Raw genomic sequence first — 23,617 nt, forward strand, 5'->3', positions numbered from 1 at the left:
CATTTTTGGTCTCATGTTTTTGTTTTAAGTAGGTTTGAGTTTGTTTTAGAAGTGTTTCTCTGTATAGTAACTTCCTAATTGTTTACCTTGACATTTCTTTGGTCTTGACCTGTGATCTGAGAAACTTTCTAATCTTTGAGGCAGCACCCCATTAAAGGGAGGTGATTCATTCAAAATATCAGAGTAGAATTACTGTAGACGACAATAACTGATTACTACCAGCTTTATATCACAAACGTAATGTGCTCTGTTCATGATATATTTACCTCCTCTAACCGCTTCCGATAACTTAATAGGTGGATTGAAGAAAAATTTAGTGATATTTGTATGTACTCTGTATATCACATTCTCAAGCTTTTCCCTGCCTTCTCAATAATTCCTCAAAGTGATGAGTGGTGATGTGAGCTTACTACTTAATTGGAAATATCAAAACAGCCATGTAGGTGATTCTGTCGAACTGTTACCTATGTTGCTAGACTCTCTTCTTCTTTAAATGTTTTAGCCCCAAAGCACAGCATTATCATGTTCCTTTGGGAAATGAATTAGCAATGATATTTTTGGAAGTTCAATTAACTTTTCCTCATAGATTCATTCACATCGATTTACATAGTAGTCAAACAGCTACCCCTTATATAATGATTCACAATGATGACTTTTGTTTGTTAACGTATACCTACGATTACAGCAGATTTCTCAAACGTCTGGGAATTCTCAAAATACTCTGGGAGGAGTAGTTCAGAAAGTCTACACAAGTTATAGACTTCTAAGAGTTCTCCACTTCCGCTAAATTGACTCCTATGAAAAAGCCAGAGGAGTATGTTTAGGCTAAGTGTGCATTAACATATTTTAGTTCTCCTTCAGGAATATACTTCGACTCGTGGAGAAAACCCCTTTGCGTCATACATTTTTGGCTGTGTTCCCTCTCCATTCCCACTCTTGAAACTCACTTACACCAGGATGTTTTGAAGTATATTTAGAAATGTTTTCAGGATGTGAATGGCAGGGGCGTAATCATGCACCTGCTGCGCATGCGCGCCCCCTTCAGGCAAAGGAAAATGAATATCTGTGAGGTATGTGAGACTCAGAAGCCCCACATATCATTCTGCCATGGGCGGGGGGGGGGATTGTTTTGCGTTACGCCACTGAGGAATGGGGTTGTGAAATGTTTGTGAATACCCACAAAGATTTTCCTTTTGGTGTGCCGTGCATTTGCTATGGCCAGACCCCATCGAGACTGCCCATTCCCGAAAACTCCTGTTCTGACTGCTGAACTACTAGTAGACTTTCCATAGTAGGACGTTCCATTTGCTGGTGTAAATCCATGCAGATTCCGAATCTGTGTATCGGAATGTGTGAAATGTTTACTTACAGGTGTTCATTCCTCTGCACCCAAGTTAAACTTGTGTACACAAAAGCTAAGTACCTAATGTTTCAATAAATTTTATTTTGTAGCTAAAAATCCTTCAGATTTGGATTTGGCGGATGCATTGGATGACAGAAATGACGATAAAGGAGGGAAGCCGAAGCCTGGCACTGGAGGCGGTATGTAATGAGGACAACACAAAGTACTTAAAATGGAGAGTGTTACACTGCAGAGTCTTTTATGGTTGTATTTCATTATGCAAGTAGGAATATATACATTTGACTACAAAGAGTGTCTAAAGTATAAAGATTTTGCTTTTGGAGACAAAAGATCTGATTTAGAGTTTGCAGACGGCTACTCCATCTTGAACATGGCGGATAGCCCTCCCACCGTATTAAAGGTGCATCTTTTCCGATGGCGCTTGTAATATGGTGGGCTGGATAACCGTCACGTCTTTGACACAGTAATGGTCCAAGAAACTCTAAATCAGTCCCAGAGGATTGACACCGTACTCGTATTATCAATATTTTCATTAGACAATATTGTACCAAAGTAAAATGGTTGTTATCGATGTCATTCTGTGCACTACAGTGGAGAGGAACTGGTAATTGGACTTCAGTCTGGCCAGTGTTATGGTGCTAGACCTGAGGGGCAATTTATGAAGACATCTAACTTGAAACACTTCTATATTGTGCCCATATAGAGTTTCAATCTACACCTGTGTGTAGTGTGTGATATTTGTTCTGCAAGTCCCAACACGACTAACATAAGGCTGTTGCAAGAAGAACTTGGTTCATGCGGATATTCGGCATATTTTGAAGCTCACTTTTTGTTTCTGAGCTGCAATGATGTTTTTTAACCTGACCCTTCTTACCCAGTCATCTCCCTTGTGAATGAGGGTCTCATTGGTGCATTTTTCCTCAATTAGTGAATCACTTATACTTGGATATTTCAGGTATAGTTTCATATGCAGAAAGTTGTGGGAAAAACATTTACAGGTGTCTGCGAATCCTCACTAAATTACACCTTAAAGGCTGATGACCACGTTTGGAACAGTTTTCCATTAATTAATTTTCGCTGTATTTAGAGAAAAACATGCAATCTAAAAAAAATACGTGAAACTGACCACCCTTTTTTCTATCCCTTATTCAGAGGCTTAAAGTGTGGGCTTTTGAGTTTGTAAACACGTATATTAAATGTTTGCATAAACATTGCTATCAAACTGTCTCAAGTGGTATCCTCAATGCCCAGAAGCCTAAAATGTGGAAAACATTTTCCCCACTTGTGGCATCGGGCAACAGTGTGTAAATAACTTAAATACGTGTACAATGCTCCTACAGAAACACCAGTAATGGTGGTGCATGCTTTCCCAGCATCATCTATTATTACAGTAGTTAATAAACATGCAAGTCACAATGTATAGGAAAAAATCATAAGAACTGCACAAGTGAGTGGCAGAAACTGTTGAATTGATTCATACGTAAGCAGATAACCTATACACTCCTAATTCTGTAGCTGTAGATAGCTTCACACTCATATTTGTCAGGAAATAGTGTACAGCAACTCACTCACTTTTCAGCTACACACGCTTGATCTACATCATACTTGGGTGGTCCAAACTGATACTGGAATGACCTGTTGCAACTATGCCACAATGTCAGACCAGCATCAACCCCAAATTCAAAAGTACAAGAGCACCCTCGCAAATCCTGAGACTGTGTACGTAGTCATGTATGTGGAAAAGAACTGTCCTGTCCTCTTTGCCACCGATGGTGAACAAATGAGTCTTGCTTTCCACGCACTCCAGAATATATAAACTGACAATGCTCGGACACTCTGTAGTGAGTCCTTGAGTGTGGATAAGGTGTGGAGGAAATGGCAGGAGATAAAAGCATTGTTTAAAGGGGAAATGATTTGGGCTTACAACATGCTACCCGAATCCATAGAGATGACTGGGCCTGCACAAAGACTTATAATCCGGAAGGAAAATACATGCTCTACATTTCTCCCCAGTTTCGGGATGCTTGTTTCGGGTCCACAAAGGTCCTGGCTTGGCAGTTCTGTCTGGACTGTTCCCATGTGGAGCTGGGTCAAGATTGATTTGCATATGGCTTGGTTTAAACTGGGGTGGCGTAGTGAGCAAAAGAACAATGACTTTAACCCAGATCCCTTGACTGCAGCTTGATTTTTTTCAGCATTTTGTCCATCATTTGTTGCTGCAGCACTACATTTCTCTTGGGCATCTCCATAAGAGTCCAATTTGGTTATTTCAAGCTGTCAATGTCCAAAGTACATTTACAGGTCATAGTCCTCTGAATACACGACAATGTCAAGGTGTTGCCCATTTGTTCTTCACAAGAGTTATCATCTCACTAGACTGGGTGTTGTCTTGTCAAACATTTGAGGATAGCACTCTTACAAGATTCTTCTAAACCTCGTCATCTTTGATGGCAGGTACAGGCATACTTTTTTAAGATATGTATAGGGTTGGAATTGTGGTCGTTGCGACAAACAATTCCACCTGCCACTGCCACAGCTAGCATCAATGGTTACATGTCTACTACTCCCCTTCAGGTAGTGCTTCAGATTGTACTGGAAGGATGTGTGTGTGTAGGGGGGTATATGAGTGTGTGCCTGGAGATAGCAATAGTACATCAGTATACCTGTGAGGCAAGCCCTTGGTTCTTTAAACAAACTTCCACCAATTGCAGTGCCAGTCCTAAACGGCGTATCAGTCAAGGAATACAGTATTGTCATTTAATTCATTGATATTTACGTGTGCTTATGGATTGGACATAAATCACCAACACAGGGCATAAGCGAACAAACAAACAAGACATTATGCACATTCGGCATCCTTAACCATACTTATGCCGAATGTTTCAGAAATCAAACTCCTACATTGCAGCATTTGATAGAGGACAGATGGGGTTTTTATGTTTACTAGCATGTGAAGCTTGTACAGTGTTTATGTGGACTTTTCCAAGGTAGGTACTTGCACAACAAAAATACATGTCCGCGTCACCATATCTGAAGTTGGTGAATGTAAAACAAAATGTGTGACATATACATAAAACATTATGTATTGATTTATTATAATATCTTTATTCAAAGCGCTTAACAAGCAAGTAAAAACAAACGGTACACTACCAAAGTAAAATATAGCCATCACTTTATCATCTGCAAATGTATTTCAGAAGCATCTTAAAGACAGATGGAGAAGGGGTACAATGAATATTAAATGGAAGGGTAATTCAAAAATAAGGAACAAGAATTATATAGAGAACAAAAGCGAGAAAAAGTGCATGGAGGTTGGGTAAGAGAAGAAACTGTGAGCCGGAACGTAGAAAACGAGTTGGGGAATATGGAGAGATCATAGGATGGAGCAAGTGAATGCTGATGTTGAAACCGATAGAGCGATAACAAAATCCGAGTAGAGATCGAAATGGAAGCCACTAAAGACAGGGTGAAAGGAGTTTGATAGTCATGAGAAAATAGAAGCCGAATGCCGTACTTTTGAATCAGTTGATGCAGGTTGAGGAGATATTTTGGGAGAACAAGGTGTAGTACAGAGCAGTATTTCATATGAAAAATAAGACCGGCTTTGGCGAGTGGTTGAGTGAGTAAAAAGGTAGGAAATAATTTATAATGCTGACGTTATGGAGATGCAAACAACAGTTTTTGGCATTAGGCGCAGGCTGTTCAGAAAAAGCCAATGACGAATTAAAGACATTTCAAAATTTCTAGCTGAGGAAGGAAATAGAATAGGAATCGGAGACTTGAATAGAAGGTGGAGTAAGTTAATAGATCTGGGAATCTTCAGCATAAAAGTGTGAGTTAAAAACAAAAGAGTAAATAATAGAAGCTAGAGGAATGGGACACACGGATGATAGAACACCATGAAGAAAAGGTTAAGTAGAAGATACAGTGCCTTACTGCCTTCCAGGAAACCGAGAGAGAAGCAAAGAACCGAGACAGAAACTCCAAAATTAGAAAGAGAACAAATAAGAATAGAATGATCCATTCTATTGAAAACAGCAGAAGGATCAATAAGAATAGATATTGTGACAAGCCTGAAGTAGAGTGTTAGCTAGAGAAAGTGCTGATTCAGTACTTTAAAAAAGTTTGAAAACTAGATTAAAGAGAATAAAGGTTATTAGTCTGAAAAAAGAGAAAGGGTGTTAGAAAACATTACTATATTTAGGTTGGACTGTCAACCACCTCAAGGAAAAATACCACTATCTTGTGAGGGTGAACCCCAAAAGACACTAAATTAACTTTAGCTGAGCATCCTGGTAACTGGCACAAAGCAGACCGGCTTAACTCAGGGCAATGTGTAAAGTATTTATGCAGTAACAAAACAGTAATAAAGGGAAATTATCAATCAGTGAAAATCTTGAACTGAGTTAGAGAAATAGTGTACATTTTAATAAACAAAATGACCCCACACCAACAGCAATTGAGGGAGGGGAACAAGAGATATGAGTTTTTAAAGTGTTAAGTGGAAATAGCTCCAGAAAATGTTTAGTGCCAATGTCTGTGGTCTGGATAGATTGGAAACTAGGAGCACTTTCAGGCCAATCCCCAAGTCTAATACACCAAGCGGGATGGCCAGGTCAAGGATTACTTTTGGACTTAGTCTACAAAATGGAAATCTGAATCTCTCAATGGAGAAAGGCTACAGGCTTGTTCTGGAAAGGTCTCACGAAGTCCGGTGGGCATTGAGGGAGGTTCTGCTGAAGCTGTTGATTTTGGTGGAAACATAACGGTGAGCGTAAAAGTCAAATTTTGCATCTGTGACCTTGGTCTTGTCAGTCGGATACTTTCAGGTTCTTTGCCCGGTCAAGATTTCTAAATGGAGACTTAGTCTCTGAAATGGAGCTAAGATCTCTCAAGTAGGACGAGGCAACAGGCTGTATTGGAAGAGGTCTTTTATATCTTCTCGTGGAGGGCCCACTGACACCTACTTACTGTTTTGGAGAAGCTTCACGCAGGACAAACCTGTTTCATTAGCCCAGTGAAGTAGCTATTTTACTGGATCTATTGTGGTGGTTTGTCCCATCCTCCGATGGCTGGAAGTGAGAATTTGTCTTTGGTGTGCCCTTTCTTCTTTTTTAGGGCTCACTACAGACCCAGTTGTAACTGGGCAACTGGTCATCCAGGAAATGTGGGTCTTGAGCTTGTTGCATCCCTGTAGGCGAGATGAGGCCAGACAACTGATCCTTGGAGTCCACTTCTTTGTCATGAGAACAGGACGGAGCAGGTCCAGCCTTTCCCTGCTCCTCTCAAGATACAGCAAGCAGGGTTCAGTCCTCTACTGTTCTTCCACAGGTCCAGAAAGTGTTCTGAGGAGGGTGCCTTGCGGTGCCAAATTTATAGTTGACATTAGATAGTGGTTGAGTGACTCCTGGATCCACCCTGATCCTTGGCACAGATGAGGCCAGGTTGCTAACCCATGGAATCCAATTCTTTGTCTTGAGTACAGAAGAAAGCAGGTTCAGTCTTTCGTACCCTCTCTAAAGTCACAGCAAGCAGGGTTAAATTCTCTTCTGTTCTTCCACAGGTCCAGAAAGTGTTGTGAGGATGATGTCCTGCAGAGCCCACGTTATGTTTTGCACTAGCTAGTGGATGGGAGTGACTCCTGGCTGCTCCCTGACCAATGGTGGAAACGTTCTCTAGGATAACCCCACCCACATATTCAGCAGTTTCTGCTTTCTTACTGCAAACAATTCCACAGTCCACCTTACTGAAACTCCTAGATGGGGAGCCCCTTTATCCTGTGTGCAGAACCTGCGTGGTCGCACAGATGTGTGCCAAGAGAAACGAATAGCTCCTTCCTGTGTGGTCACTCAAAACTGGTTCTGGGGTTTGATTTCCTAACACTGGGTTTGGAGCCAGCCTGGCTGTGGGGAACAAGGCTTAGCCGTACCCAGGTTTCACCTTACATTTACTTGTGAAAGGGCAAGCTCTTTACAAGTTAATGAAGTTCCTGAGTCCACCCTAACTGGTCTTCCTCCAAGGGCTGGAACAACAGCTCTCCACACTCGGGCCATTGTTTTTGCTCTGGGAGCTGTTTTCACACCTCATTAAGGTCAAGCACTAGCAGACCCAGTTATTAGTAGGCCAATGCTAATTATCCCACTGGAGGTTCAGGCAGGTAAACTGTAACATTGTTAAAGTTGCTTTTCCTAAATATCTAATAAAAATCCAAATTTACCATTAAATTGGATGTTTAATAAATATGAAAAATAGTTTTTGAATGACTTTTCTTTAGCTGTTTTCTGTCAATAACAGATTAATTTTGATAGTCTATACTCTGACAATTTCTTGGATTCAGCTACAGCCCTGGCAGTGAAAACAGCTTTTGAGTCTAGATTCTAGAGGAACATGTCAACTTTAATTTTACACATGTTCCACTTTTAAGTGTAGAGCACCCTACTTTGTGGGTAGCAAGATGTACATTGGGGTGACTTATTAATATTTAACAACAGGGTTTCCCGCCTGTAAAAAAGGGTGAATTTGGCAGGTTTGATAGAATGTTTTTAGGCTGCTTCAGCCAGGCTAAGCATGATAGACCTGAAGCCATGTTTTACAGGCCCACTGTTTGGATGGTACAATAGGTGCTGCAGGCCATAGGTGGCATTTAACTTCTAGGCCCTGGGTTATTTTTTTAATCCATATGGTAGGGTCTTGTAGTCAAGTTAAATGTGTCAGTCATGAATTAGCCAATATAACCATGTTTAAAGGAGGAGCACAGGCACTTCATTCATGTTTAATAGGGTTAAAAATGCACATAGTTCGAAGTCCAGCAAAACAGGCAAGAAATTGGAGGGAAATCGTTAGGGTCAAGAGTGGACTTTTTAAAGTAACAAAATATCTGTCAGATTTAAAAGGAAGAGGAGAAACCCATTTGAAGGAAGAGGAGAATACGCCTAGAAGTGAGATAATTGGAAAAGGGTGACAAGATAAGGAGTTAGCAAAAGATACACATTTTTCACCAAAGGGGCGATTAGTGAATCAGGAGGATGCAGTAGATTTTGCCCTAGGTAGATCTGAACTCTGAGTTCCGAAATAGCCTGGAAGTCTCACAATTTAGGTTGTGTAGAATGTTGAGAAAATCCGCAAAGATGAGAGTGAGAATGGATAAGAAGAGAAAGAACTTGCTAATGGGGAAGTGGGAAAACAAAGATAGGACAGATATTAGGAATATTTGAGGTGAAATACAAAGCCAATTGATCAGCAGTGTGCAAAGAGTGACATGACGTATCTGGAGGAGAGGAAAGCAAACAAATAATTGTGCTAAATAGACAAAGAGCATCATGAAAGTGACTGAAAGAAGTGTTCCTTATCAGAGTTAAGTTGAGAGGCAAAGTGATAAGGGACAGAGAGTGAGTCAAAGGCATTCAAAATTACATATAGTGTTACAAAGGGACTTTATCTCGGGGGACAGCAAAGGCATTATGTTTGAAGGGATCAAATATGCACAGATATTCACTATCAGAGAGAGAAAAGAAAAGTGAGAAAGTATATTAATTTAGATGATATCTGGAAGAGAATGAGTCAACAAAAGGTAACGTGACTGGGACCAAGGCTGCTAACAGAATTGAAGAACTTTTGTTTGCAGATACAGCTACAAATTGCAGCACAGGAGCAGTACACTTAAAGGCAGAAGATACCAAAAAATCATCAGAAGGTGAAATTATGGATGGATTAGATGGAAAGATAGAGTGGAAGCAAGAAGAAAAGAAAATAAGATTGAGTGTACCTCAAGAATGAGCATAGTCGCGGACTGCAAAAGTGAAAGCTCAAAAGATCCCATACTAATGTGTTTAACGGAAACACAGTTGTATTACTAGAAACCTATGAATTGAAGTCTACCTAAACAAATGCAGATAAAGTGTCCAGGAAACATGTACTTTTTTTACCAAGTACATGTTCAAGAAAGCGACAACCACGAACCTCAGTTAACGTTCTTCTTTTAAGTCACACACAGTAAGTCGGTGAGTGGCATAGGAGATTAAATGGAATTTTGCTAGTAGCAACAATTCAGATTATATGTCTAAAAAGATTCAATTCTACATGAGCCCCCTCGCGGCCATCGCACGCCAGCACAACCTCAACATCATCTCCTACGCTGACGACACCCAGCTGATCCTCTCCCTGACCAACGACCCCGCCGCCGCCAGAGCCGACCTTCACGAAGGGATGAAAGACGTAGCCGAGTGGATGACAACCAGCCTCCTGAAACTGAACTCAGACAAGACGGAAGTCCTCATCATGGGTTCCTCGCCCTCCGCCTGGGACGACTCCTGGTGGCCCCCCGCCCTGGGCACCGCACCCAAACCGACAGACCACGCACGCAACCTGGGCGTCATCCTGGACTCCTCCCTCTCCATGACCAGACAAGTCAACGCCGTCTCCTCGTCGTGCTTCAACATCCTGCGCATGCTACGGAAGATCTTCCGGTGGATCCCCACCGAGACCAGGAAGACGGTCACCCAGGCCCTCGTCACCAGCCGACTGGACTACCGCAACGCCCTCTACGCCGGAACCACCGCCACACTCCAGAAGAGACTCCAGCGGATCCAGAACACCTCAGCCAGACTCATCCTCGACATCCCACGACACAGCCACATCTCCGGACATCTGAGAGACCTGCATTGGCTCCCCGTCAACAAAAGAATCACCTTCCGTCTCCTCACCCACGCACACAAAGCCCTACACGATCAAGGCCCGAGCTACCTCAACAACCGCATCAACTTCTACGCTCCCAAATGCCATCTCCGATCAGCCAGTCACGCCCTCGCCGCCGTCCCCCGCATCCGAAGAACGACAACAGGAGGAAGGTCCTTCTCCTACCTGGCCGCCAAGACCTGGAACTCCCTCCCTCCCGACCTGTGCCTGACCCAAGACCACCTCTCCTTCAGGAAGAAGCTCAAGACCTGTCTGTTCGAGCAGTAGCAGCAAACCCCCCCCTCTCCCCGCCCCCCCCCCCCCAAGCGCCTTGAGACCCTCCGGGTAAGTAGTGCGCTCTACAAATGTCTTTGATTGATTGATTGAATATCACCAGGGAAGAATCCCAACTGTAAATTTTGAGGTCACAGATTTACATCTTGCTTATAAAGGTGTCTATTAAACGTGTCATGGTTACAAATATAATGTTGCGTCAGTGCCTTGTCTCTTGCCAGGCACACTGTTGTCTCACTGGCTGCAGATACAGTCGGTGAAGCAACCTATTGTCCGAACCGATGCTCTAAAGTCATCATTAAAAGCTCAGAATGTGAGAAATGTATAATCTCATTCTGGTTCAAGACCCTTAATTCTATCAGAAACCTATCTATGCTTTTACCGTAAAGTTGCACCACATTTGCAGGATCCTTATTTCACCTGCTAGGAACCCCAGCTGCAGCTGTTTTGTCCATAACTTGGCAACACTCCAGATGTGGCCTCCAGAACTGAACATAGTATGCGGCGTAAAGTTCCCCTGCCCTACTTTATAAAGATATTGCAAGTCGCGACGACTTTTGTTACCATGTAGAGGGACGAGGCTGAAGTAATAGATTTTTGTAAAGTGAATGTTTTCACAGTGTTATTCCAAAGTGCGCTGACACATTCCTGTAGCACCCCGATGCCAAGCGAGAACAGGCCAATTAATTCTGATGCTGGTGGTTTGTGTTAGATGCTTTTTCTTTCTCACTAAAGACTTTAGTTGCTAAAATAAAAAATTCACATTCTTTTTTGTAAAAATATGCATTGTGTCTGAAAACAGTTGTTACCACCACCACATTGTTTTACCACAAAGGAAAGTGCTAAAGATGTAACAGATTTTAGAAATAAAATCATTAGTGTCAAATCACGTCTGCCCATCCATCTTTTATTGTTGTAAATAATGAGTATTTCTTTTAAATGTTTTTTTTAGTGTGCACTCACTACTGAACTCGATACAACTTGAATATGTGTTGCAAACAAAATGCCTTATAAAATGTTCGTCCGTCAATGTTACATGTTATGAATTTAACAATGGTAAATCCTATTCCAGGCTCCAAAAAGACAGATAGCACCTCTGGCGGTACAAAACCGGGTAAGGTTTCCACTGGCTGCAGCTCTCCAGCTGTGCACTGCCCTTCTCTTTGGGTCTCTGCTTCCAGCGCTCTTGGCTCGCTGGCACTCTCTGTGTCCTGTTACCTAACCCATCCTACTGCACGGGCTGAGAGGATATAATACAGTGTAAACCTTTGCTTCTCTTCCTACCGATGTAACTCCTTGTTTTGTACAAACCTGTTGAGCTGCTTGTCCTTTGTGCATGGTTTTTCTTACTTTTCTCATTCATAAATAATAATTAACTGGGCGTCTGTATCCACTGCTCCTGTGTTTCACGTCACATTGATAGGACTAATCTTTTGTTTTAACGTTAATTGCATCCATATTTAGAGTTTAATTCCAAAGATTTCTGCTAAAAGTGTATCGGAGGCTGGTTGTGCAAAGCCGGCAGTGAGGTTGGAAGGTGAGGTACTGTGTCTGTGGGTGTGTGAAGCGTGAGCTCCTGTGATGGACATCTGGTGCATGGAATCTATGAATCTGATCGATACTTCTACCTGCAGGTTCCTCATCTCTTGAATCACCCAAGGCACCAGACTGGATCCCGAAATACTGCTCTCCTATGCTGGTTGGTGGCATTCAACTCTGCCCCAATGCTGAGCACCACCACGGAAGTGACATCACCAGATCCATACAAGCACCACTGTGGCACACAGACTTCATTTTCTTTTTTCTGCTTCCATCAGCGTGGATCCTGAGGGCTGCCCTGTTCCAATTATCCCTTCAAGATAATTGCTGATCTGCAGTTCTGTCAGTATATAACTCCCTAGATAGCCTAAAGTTAAGATTTGAGACATTTTAGTCCTGCCACAAGCGGGTGTCTATTGCGGATTGCCAGAAGGTAGTCTTGTGTTGGTAGGGGCCAAAGCACAAGGTCATGTGAAACATTTAGCCTGGTACACGCAAGTCATCGAAGAGCAGGCTGCCAAGTTGACCATGGGCATTCCTCTGCTGAACATCAAACCCAATGTTGGTCCTGATCCAGGTCACGCTCCTGATCCACCGCCTCACTCCTCAACCGCAAATCATCCAAGACATTGAAGGATAGATTGGAGGAGAGATTCTTTGGTTTAGAGTCGGCACTCTCTTTCATACATTCAGTCTATAGAATGGTGGCACAAGTACCTGCCTAAGGCTTTGTCCTTTGTGCCAGACCCTGCACTGTTCCGCAGCCTTCTCACAGGTGATGCTGGAATTGTTTTGCCATGCTCCCACTGTTGCACACTCAGGCCTCATGGAGCTGCCGAGTCTCCTGACTGAGCTTCCACAGGAGTATATTCTCTCAGTGCCAGTCTGCCTTGCTTGGCTTTTTTTTAGTACTGTTTCTGCACCATGCTTTCACCAAAGGCCTCACCGGATGTACCCCTACCAGCGGCATTGTCTACTGTAGCGAATTTTCTGAAAACAAAGAAATAGTAATGTTCTCTAAATGCCATGTTCAGCACTTAGTGGAGCAGTCTCATTATAGGCCCTTTACAAAGGACCACTACTGGTTCTGGTTCTGTAACCTATTTGGTTCAGATTCAGATGCCTGAAATGATACCACATGACACTGATGATGGGAGTGAGGTGGGCAATCTTCTCCCTCCTGCAAAGACTCATACCGTTGAATATTTGGCCCTACAGAATGTGAGGAGCCTAGATATTTCTCTCGACGTGGCCATGGAGTGCTATTCACCATGGAGCCCATACTTTCATTGATTGAAGCCTTAACACAGCCTATTCTATTCTAATTGTATGGGTCAAGCCATCATTTGCCACAGCTGTCACCGCCAGGTTGGCCCCTCATTGCCAGCCTCTGGGGACCCAAAGTTCCTGGCAACTCATCCCTCACCAGAGAATCTTCCAACTCTAGGCGGCCCTGGCTCATTTCCTATTTCTCTCCTGGTCATGGATCCAACAAGATAGAGGCCACAAGGAAAAAGTGTTTTCATCATGGAGCTTAAGATTCCGTACCTCAAACGTGACCTGCCTTCTAGCGTGCCGCCCCTATGTGCTGTGGGAGAGGTCTCAGATGGTTGCTGCAAATGTTTGGACAGAGCCATTCGGAAAAGAGTACTTTTCAAGTGGATTATTTTGTGCATTAAGACTCACTGTGCTGTTGTCAAGAACGAGCCTGATGAGTACATCAAGGCCCATTCCACCAAGGGGAAGGCCCCTTCTTCGATGTTCTCCCGTAGTGCTCTAATCTGGACATCTGTCCGAATAGGAACACTACTTTCGTTTACACAGTTATCTTTACCAAATATTCCTGCCTTGATTCTGCTGGCATAGCCACTTTGCAAGCTCTGTTCTGAAGGTTTTTTCGGTTTGACCACTTCATCAGAGACTCCACGATGGAAGGACTGCTCTTGTATGGATTCAAGAGGAGAGGAATCTGCAGGTAAGACTTTTCATCAAATGAACAAGTTACTTACCTTTGGTAATGATCTTTCTAGTTGTGCACATTCCTCAATTATCCTGTTCCCAAATCTGATGATAGGTATTGGGTACATTAATAAGGCCCCACTTGAAGTTTGGTGCAGTGAATAAATTGTTTCTTCCTCTGTGGACATGGGAAAACGGATGTATGACGGTACAATGCGTGCTTTTACAACGCGTACCGTTACGACGCAGGTTTTACAACGCAAGTCGTTAGGGGGCGCTGGATAGTGAATAGTTTAATTTACTATTCCAACTCCAGTCCCCGTGGATAGTAGGGAAGGTGTTGGATAGTAAATTAAACTATTCCCTAGCCTAGAGTGTCCTCCAGAGAAAGTCGTTGTAACGACTTTCGTTGTAAAACCTGTGTGGTAATGGTACTGCGTTGTAAATGTTTTGTGGTTAAGGATGTTCCCCTGGGAAAACATACGAGGAATTGACATTTGTACTCCAAGATGACGCTTATATGATTCCGGTGACGTCATTTACAGAGTGATGCCTGATGTAATGACTGAGTATAACAGCACTTACTCACGAAGAAGAGCAGCTTCAACTTTTCCAGATCCAATCTGGCACTTCGGGAGATTCAGAAAGTGAGGAATCTGCGGGAAGATATGAAGTATCTACGATAAATATTGTTATTGAATATAAGAAACTAGATCGTTTGTGCTATAGTGGCTGCTTCTAAAAGGTTTGGGTAGACTTTGACTGGACTTTGTACTGCTCTCTTTCTCAGTTAGTGGGTTAATTAATGCAGTGCACCACTGTGGGTTTTGCAGTATAGATCTACGACATGCTCTGTTTGCCATCACAACGCACACGAATGTCAACGTCCACACTATCCTTGCATGAATAGTGTGTAGCATAATCTGGTAAAAGCACATTTGTACTTGGAAGTTGCAGTCAAAAGGGGACTGGTTTTTACTCAGTGGTGGCAAACACTGCCATCTGTTTCTAAGGCTCAGGAGTATAGCTGGAATAAGTGTTTCTGTTCTGGTTGAAACTTTCCAAGGTGATAGAGATGGTATTTCAGAGAAGTTTAAAGCGGTATCTGAAGAGGTGCAACATCACTGGAACTGAAAGTGGATACAGCTTTAGAACTGGTTTGCTGAGTGTTTTGAGTAAAGGGTTTCTAGTATTATGTGGGATGATGAGCAGTGTTCAAGGTGGTTAGTTCGGGCTTGGATGACTGAGGAAATCGGACACCATATCAAGTACTGTAGATTTTTCTCTGTGTTGAACCATTTATTGTATGATGTGTTATGGGTTGTGGAGTTCTATATTGTGTGTTTTTTGTAGGAATATTCAGGTTGGTGCTTCATCTTGTGACATTCATTTTTTTGCCAAACACTGACTACTGGAGAATTAGTTCAGAGATGTTATTTTTATTATTTATTATTATTTGAGCCCCATGCTGCACCAGGACAGTTATTTCTTATTATAACTTTTGAATTATATTTTGATACCAGTAGTTGAGCATGCCATGAAAAGAGAAAAGTGGGAAAATGTCTTGAGCATTACATCGCTGCAAATTGTTTGTGCAGACTATGGATGACAGATATCCCGTCCGCCGAAATCTAAATCCCATAAGTTATAATGAGATTTATATAAATTGTATAGGTTATAATGGGATTTATATTTTGGCCGACGGGATGTCTGTCACCGTTGTGACTGAGTAACCCGTCCGCCAAGATCTAAATCAGGCCCTTTACTTATGAGAGCAATGCTGCTTTATTGATGCATCGTTGATGCGCAGAAGAGCAGCATGTCTCGTTGCTTCTGGCCCTGTGAGAAGAAGATGGAGTAGAAGGTCTGAATGAACATGAATGTTGCTGAAGAAGTCTGATTCACATTACGGTTGCACAGTGGGCACTGATAGTGAATAGTGTGCAGAAAATTTCAGAGAATCCTTAGTGGGGCTCCAGAGGTAGCACGTTTTGACCAGACTGTTTCAAGCATAATTCCTCATTCTCCAGTATTTGGGGTGTCTTTCATAGATTCACATGCCTGAATCATTCCCCGTCGTCGGAGTGGGAGTCCCACGGTATATACAAAAGCAATAATATGCTTATACTAACCAAAAGAAAACCTTGGTAATAACCAACCAGGAAGTAAAGTAGCCCTAGCTACAGGAGCAAAAAGCTCCCACACTCATGACTATCCTAGTCATTTTGTTAGACCAAACTGCAGCCAATCAGGCGACAGCACCCACCAGAATGTTCTCCCCAGAGGCTCAGGCTCTCAGATTTTCTACTGCACGTCGTGTGAAGGGAGTCTCCCTGAGCTCTGCTCAGTTTCTTCTTACTTTGGTTGGTTTTTTGACCTACAAAGGATGTCTACTTCTAAACCCCTTTTTAGGGCTTGTGATTCCTGTGGAAAGCTAAGGCTGTTCAAGGAGGATCCTCACAAGAAATGCATATACTGTCTGTATCCGGATCATGAGGCGAAGGAATGTAAAATCTGCAGAACCTTCCCTCAAAAGACCCTCAGGGACAGAGAGGGTCGCCTTCTCCTGTGGCTTCAGAGGATAAAGGACAAGGATAACCCTGTATCAGAGGTAGGGAGCATTGCCTCAGGGTCTTCTGTCTCCTCAAGGAAGAGAAAAACTGAGGTTGAGTTGGCTTCTCCTAGGGCTAAGGTATTGAAGAAGGCCCAATCCTCTCAGGATTCTGGTTTGCCTACTACCTCTAAGAAGGTGTCTCCACCTGTGACATCTGCGCCCTCAGGAAAATCTGGAAAATCTACAGTTTCCAAGGCACCTGCTCTTAAGGTTTCACCTCAGTTTACACCTCTGGCCATGGCAGACTCAAGAGCAGCCTCATTATCGCCATCTCTTCATGTGGCTATTTCTTCCACTTCAACGGTGACTTTCTCCTCACCAAACTCTGCTATGGTGATGTCTTCAGCCTCCTCACCGTCGATGGTGGTTCAGGTACAAGTGAGACCCAGCCCGTCGACGAAGATAGTTCCATCGATCGTCAACGCTCCACCGTCGACGGGAATCCTGAAGGTACCGTCGACGAGCTCTTCGTCGTCGACTCAGGCGTCGACTACTTTCTTGCCGTCGACAAAGAAGTCCTTTCCGTCGACGACATCTCCGTCGACGAAGTTACCGTCGACGTCTTCGACGAAGTTACCGTCGACGACACCCTCGTCGACGAAGTTACCGTCGACGACACCTTCGTCGACGAAGTTACAGTCGACGAAGAAAATGGATCCGTCGACGACCTCCTCGTCGCCGAAGAAAATGAATCCGTCGACGACCTCCTCGTCGACGAAGCAGACAATTCCGTCGACGTCAACACCGTCGACGAAGAAGAAAACAACCTCGTCGACGAGTTCATCGTCGATAAAGCCGCTACCGTCGACGGGCGCTCTGTCGACGACGGATCTAGCAGAATCAAGCTTGTTATCAGCATCGGTGACTCCCTCAACGCCCCCACTGTCAACCTGTACGGCAATTCAAGTGTGGTCGGCAGGAGCATCCACAATACCTTTGCCATCACCGGCTACCACTGCTTCACTCCTACAGAAGCGGGCTTCATCCTCCACAGCTTTGTCTCCTTTAAAGCTACCAGATAAATTGTTGGATTCTGAGGAAGAAGAATCCTATGAGGACGACACTTTCCGTGCGGCCAGGAGCCCTTCGGACTTGCTCATTAAAGTTCAAGACTTAGATCAGGAGGAGGAGGAGAGTTTCCAGGAGCACGCTAGTCGGGAGACTGGGTCTACACCTGGCATGCAAATGCCAATGGAATTGTTCCAAAACCTCCAATATATGTTAAGCGATTATTATCGCAGGTTTCCACCTTCAGAATCGGGTGATTCTCATGTCTCTACACCTAGGCCAAGAACATCTGCGGCAACTTTAGGATTTCAGGAATCAACTTCTCAAGTGGCAGCTGAAGAAGCACGGTCCACACTACCTTCTTCACCAGTACCATCCCATCAGGCAGGGGGTGAAAATTCATCGGAAGACGAGCGAGAAGACGGCGAATTGGACGACAAATCGGTTTCGTCGGAGTGGGACGACTATCGGGCACAAACCCCTTCCCCAGCGGCCCCGCCTGTGGCGGATTCTCCGCCGGTGGACATTGCCAGCTTCCATAAGATTATGGATAGAGCTACGAAAAGGTTCCTCATCTCAATGGAGGCTAAACAAGACAAATGCTTCCTCTATGATTTTAAAGACTTGCCACAAAGACAAAGTTGGTCTATTCCAATCATTGGCTTTATATGGAAGGAAGGTCTGAAGATAATAAAAACACCAAATTTTCTACCCGCAGTACTACCTAGGGTAGATAAAAAATATAGAGCGCCTAGTTCATCACCAGCATGCCTGGTTAGTCAGGCTAAGACGAAGTCCATAGTCACACAGGCAGCACAAAGGAGAGCCAAGAATCCATCTACACAGGTCTCCGCTCCCCCTGATAAAGACGGTAGACGTCTTGACTCAATAGGGAAGAAGGTGTCAACGATTGGGGCAACCACGGTCCGAGCCGCAAATTCACTGGCAATATTTGGAAGGTATGATAGGCAAATGTGGTCCGACATATCGCCCTTCATCGAGAAGCTTGTAGAGTCTGATAGGTCTGAAGCAAAAAAGATCCTACTAGAGGGAGAGAGCATTTCCTCTGAAATAATTGATGCTGCAGTGGACGTGGCAGCCACAGGTTTTAGACAGCTGGCGGGAGCAGCTGTTCTCCGGAGGCAAGGATGGTTAAAGGCTACATCTTTTCGTCTAGAGGTCCAGACAAAGATCATGGACATGGCTTATGATGGAGAGTTCCTTTTTGGTCAACATGTTGACGAGGCATTACAAGCCATAAAGAAAGACACAGAGACGGCAAGGTCGCTCGGCTCTCTCCAATTTCGGAAGTCTTCCTTTCGTGGCGCAAGAGGAAGAGGCAATTTCTCGAACAGAGGAGTTTATGCACAGCAACGCTCCTACAGTAACACCCAAGGAAATCCGAGATACCAGCCATACCGTGAACAAACATATGGCCAAAGGAGAAATAATTACTCTCAATCAAGAGGAAAAACCTCTTATCGAGGGAGAGACAACAAGAGCAAGTGAGAGACACATCCTGCCACCACTTTGTCCCAGCCTGAAACAAATTGGAGGAAGAATATCCCTACATTACTCAAATTGGTCCAAGATTACCACGGACAGATGGGTCCTGGACGTGGTTTCCAGAGGTCACATTCTCGAATTCGTCAAAGCCCCTCCAAATTCTCCCCCAAGAGGACCGCCTCCAGCTCATCTTAAGGAGCTGTTTTCCCAAATACACTCTATGATTCGGAAAGGAGCAATAGAAAGGGTACCTCAATATCAAAAGGGAACAGGATTTTATTCAAGATTTTTCCTGATCCGCAAGAAGTCGGGGAATGGCGCCCCATGCTCGACCTGCGTGCCCTCAACAAGTACCTCAAGAAATTATCTTTCAGAATGTTGACGCTTCAAGAAATCCTCCAGTTTCTCTCAGCAGGGGATCACATGGCAACACTCGACCTTCAGGACGCATACTTCCATGTGCCCATTTTTCCCAGACACCGGAAATTCTTACGATTCAGAGTGGCTGGCAGGGACTTCCAGTTCAAAGTACTCTCCTTTGGACTACGTTCGGCCCCCAGAGTCTGAGACTAGAGGGAGTTCAAATGTATCCATATTTGGACGACTGCCTTATTAAGGCCAGTTCCATCGGCTTGGCAAAAACTCACGTTCAGAGATGTCTATCACTATTCCAGAGCCTGGGTTTTTCGGTGAATTTCAAAAAGTCTCACCTGACTCCATCACAAAGGAAGTCGTTTTTGGGAGCCACGCTGGACACAAAGCTCGCCCAAGTGTTCCTATCAAAAGAAAGGCAAGGGAAGATTCGCAAGATGTCCTCATCATTGCTAAAAAGAAAGTGCGTTTCTGTTCGCAAGTTCAAGTCTTTCCTCGGGATGATCTTGTCCTGTATCCCTCTCACCCCCAACTGTCGCCTGCGAATGAGACCTTTGCAAGAGGAACTCAGTCGTCAGTGGGTGCAAGTAACAGGCTCATTCGAGGACGTCATCAATATAACTCCTCGGATGAGAAACTCCATCCAGTGGTGGGGACAAGAGGGTAACCTGCAGGTGGGATGCGCATTCCTGACAGAAGGACCCAGATTCATGGTGACCACGGATGCTTCTCTGGAGGGCTGGGGCGCCCATCTCCAAGGGATGACAGTCAGTGGCAAATGGAACATTCAACAGAAAAAATGGCACATGAATCTGCTGGAATTAAGAGCCATTTTTCTCGCCATGAAATCCTTTCTGGCGATTTTGGAGGGCTCGACCGTGTTGATACGAATGGACAACACAACAAGCATGCATTACCTGAACAAGCAGGGAGGCACAAGATCGGCCCGGTTGTTCCATCAGGCGCAGGAGATTTGGAATTGGGCCCTGGATCACAACATCAATCTATCGGCGGTCCATGTCCCAGGGGTTGCCAATGTCCTAGCGGACTCACTCAGCAGGTCCGCATAAAGCAATCACGAATGGGAACTGCATCAACCACAGATTACAGTTAAGTAACTATTGTTCTTCTAGAGCCTTTTCATATAGAAGCAGTTTGCAGGGATGGCAAAACACTACCGCATTTGCTTCAGACTATGCTGGGCCATCGTTTAGGTGCCAGTGTTTGAAGATGTTTGGGGCTTTATATTCTCAAGTACTGTTTACTGTTTGATGCTTTGTGTGTCCTACCTTCATTTTCAAAGTCACGCTAAAAGTTGGAGAAGGACCTGCTCCTACCAATTTATGAATGGCTATTTTTCCGTCCGTCTTACAGTGATATATTTTTTCTCGTTATTTGTTTTAAGCAAATGTGCAAGATATAATATTCATAATCCCTTTGTGAGATTTGCAAACGTAAAGTGAAACAGGGTGAACGAGACCCTGGTTTTAGTGATATTCAAATAGGACGGAGGAGTGTTTGCTGTTGGGTTATTGTGTATCTGGTGGTTGAGTAGGTGAGCCACAGGTAAAGGAATGTGCTGGCCACAGGGAGATGTATGTTCCAGGTGACTCAGGAGTCCTTGAAGATGATTGACAAAAGAAAAACTGAGCATGATGCCATTTTTTTTCTCGTTTAGAAAATGTTTTCTACCAGAAAGAATAACAATTCGGTGGTTGTATTTTTGTGGGGTTTATCGAGTTTGTTATTGCAATGTAATGTGCAGCAGTTAAGAGGCAGCGTGATCTATAAGGGGTTATCTGACTTGTTCCCAACAGCATTTTGCGCACGGTATTGCTCATTTATAACTATGTTGTCCATCTCCATTTCATCATGGACTCTATTTCCGGTCTTAGATTTTTTCTGACAACCTAATGCTTTGTGGGTGTTGTAGGCTTGGTTTGGTTCTATTGAATTTATTAGAGTAATACACCTCACGGCAGTGAGACTAGCAACAGTATTCGTGATTACATGGAAAGATCTGGTCACCCTACTTCCTACCAACATTACAACTTAAAAATTTTATGCACAGAAGCTAAAACTGCAAAAAACGTTGTCCGAACAGCACACAACGTTATACGTGTTATGGTTATATAAACTGCAATAATTTCCTTAATATTTACTACACTCCGATTATTATAGAAAGTTCTGGATGTTCGAACATAAAATCTAGGTTTTTCATAAAATGTATTATTCCGATTCATACCTATAATCGCAGACTCGTCGCCTCTTCTATAGCTTCAGGCATCTGACTGGTTCTGTAATGTTACATGGCAGCTATTATAGTATTAATTCGACAAGAGTTTTGTTTTATCGTACTTATCCCTGAGGAAGGGCAGTTGTTGCACCAAATGCATTGGGTTAAATATTCAATGTTGCACTTTGAGGAATGGTCAATGCCGATTTGTTTTGAAGAAAAGCCTGAATAGGTATATGTTGAGATTATGGCTGAAAATAGAATTTTGGAAACGCTTGGGCTAAAACAGACTATGGATGAAATTTGGAGGAAATACAATGGATTATTAACTAAAAATAGTGTTGGAACATAACCCCTTCGAAGCAGGGGTAATTCCCCCGCTGTGCTGGGGGGCGCACACAGCGCCCCGTGCTCATGACGAGCTCAGCTCGTCATGAGGCACAGTGCTCGTGTGCTCATGACGAGCCGAGCTCGACATGACCACACCCGTTCCCGTGGAACGTTCAGCACAGCAGGGGAATTATCCCCACGTGTGAGCGTTTCACGGCTCATGACGAGCTCAGCTCGTCATGAGCACCGGAGCACCATGCCTCATGACGAGCTGAGCTCGTCATGGGCACGGAAAGAGTTAATGATTTGTGGGTGGATTTCATTTCATGGCTGTGCATCCTGGGTTGAGACCAGACGTCGTTCCAACATATATGCCAGCTACTCATGTATGCCAGCATGTGGTCCTAACCGACTTCCCCCGTTACCTCGCACCGCCACCACAAGTGATGTGGCATAGCGGCATATAGGCTTGTGAGATGATATCAGTTCCTATCTCTCCCCTCCCATCCACACTGAGCCAGAGCTCAGCCCCCTACTTTGTCAGGTTCCAGTTCTTAATCTGTACAACAAATAAGTGCCAGGTCTCTCATGAGGAGGCCACTGCGGCTTGCACCACACATTGCCCCTGCTATGCAGCCAATGATAGTAACAACACAATTACTAACCATCAAACTCCTTCCTACAAGTGTGACAATTTAGACTATTTCAGGTCCCCATAGCTGTAAGAATGGCTTGAGCGACCGGTGATAGTCATTTTTAATTATATTAAATTAATAATTAACTGTTGTTGTGGTCATCTCTAAATTAGTCAGACAGCGCCACCTTGTGGCAGACTATCACAGGTGCCGTTGTTGAGAATTAACTGCCGGTGCAACCACCAGCTCAAATTAAGCACTAGTTTTAACGTATACCTGATTTTTGTTCTACAGAAAGTGTGCCAAGATAAATGTCTCTCCGAAAATGACAGGCTTCAAATCATGCCGTGACTGCAGGAAACAGATGTCATCACAGATCTGCATGATGTTTAGCAGTGGTGTCCAGTGTCTACGCAAGTCTCAAGGTGACTCAACATATGCTGCCTGATGCACCCTAATGCTACCAGGCAGCGGAAGGAAAGCAACACTATATATCACTGAGCACAAAAATTGAGTCCGGTCTCACTCCTTAGGGTCTGACCTTCTCCAACTCAATTGGTTTCTCTCCAGATTCTGGTCTCGCTCAAAGTCTGCCACTTCGGGCAAGTCGAGGTTTAAGTCCAAGACAAATCATGCCACAGGAAACATCTGGAACAACGAGGCCAGAGCCACAAGTTCCGGAAGCCTCAAGCCGAACAAGGGTTTGGGAGTGGAGGGGTTCAGGGTAGTTTTTAGGGGGTGGGGGTTCGGGTTGTTTTTAGGTGGTTGGAGGGGTTTGGGTAGTTTTTAGGGGGTGGGATGGTGCAAAGTAGTTTTTAGGGGGTGTGGGTTCGGAGTAGTTTTTAGGGGGTGGGGATTCGGGGTAGTTTTTAGGGGGTGGGGTTTCGGGGTCGTTTTTAAGGGGTGGGGGATTTGGGGAAGTTTTTAGGAGGTTGGAGTGTATTTAGTAGTTTGGGGAGAAGGAGGGGGTGGTAACCTTAGTCACGGATAGGCGTTTACCATGCATGCCTTTACCACAAAACAAATTGTTAAGGAACACTTTGTAAAGGTAGGCGGGGTAGAGGAAGTCAGTGTTGCGACATACAACA

The 23,617-nt window shown here is 44.0% G+C and overlaps 1 protein-coding gene across 3 annotated transcripts in view; it reads left to right on the forward strand.

Moving 5' to 3' along the window:
* CD99L2 (CD99 molecule like 2) overlaps nt 1–23,617 on the forward strand; it is a 516,478-nt gene that overhangs the window by 380,236 nt on the left and 112,625 nt on the right. For 2 of the 3 annotated variants that reach the window (XM_086918585.1, XM_086918587.1), the window contains 2 exons: nt 1,453–1,542; nt 11,403–11,444. In XM_086918585.1, coding sequence (XP_086774711.1) covers nt 1,453–1,542; nt 11,403–11,444 — 132 coding nt within the window. The remainder of the gene's footprint in view (nt 1–1,452; nt 1,543–11,402; nt 11,445–23,617) is intronic. The other variant, XM_086918586.1, reaches the window with a different exon arrangement.

The sequence above is a fragment of the Lissotriton vulgaris genome, chromosome 4_1 (genome assembly GCF_964263255.1).
Source record: "Lissotriton vulgaris chromosome 4_1, aLisVul1.2, whole genome shotgun sequence".
Lineage (NCBI taxonomy): Eukaryota > Metazoa > Chordata > Amphibia > Caudata > Salamandridae > Lissotriton > Lissotriton vulgaris.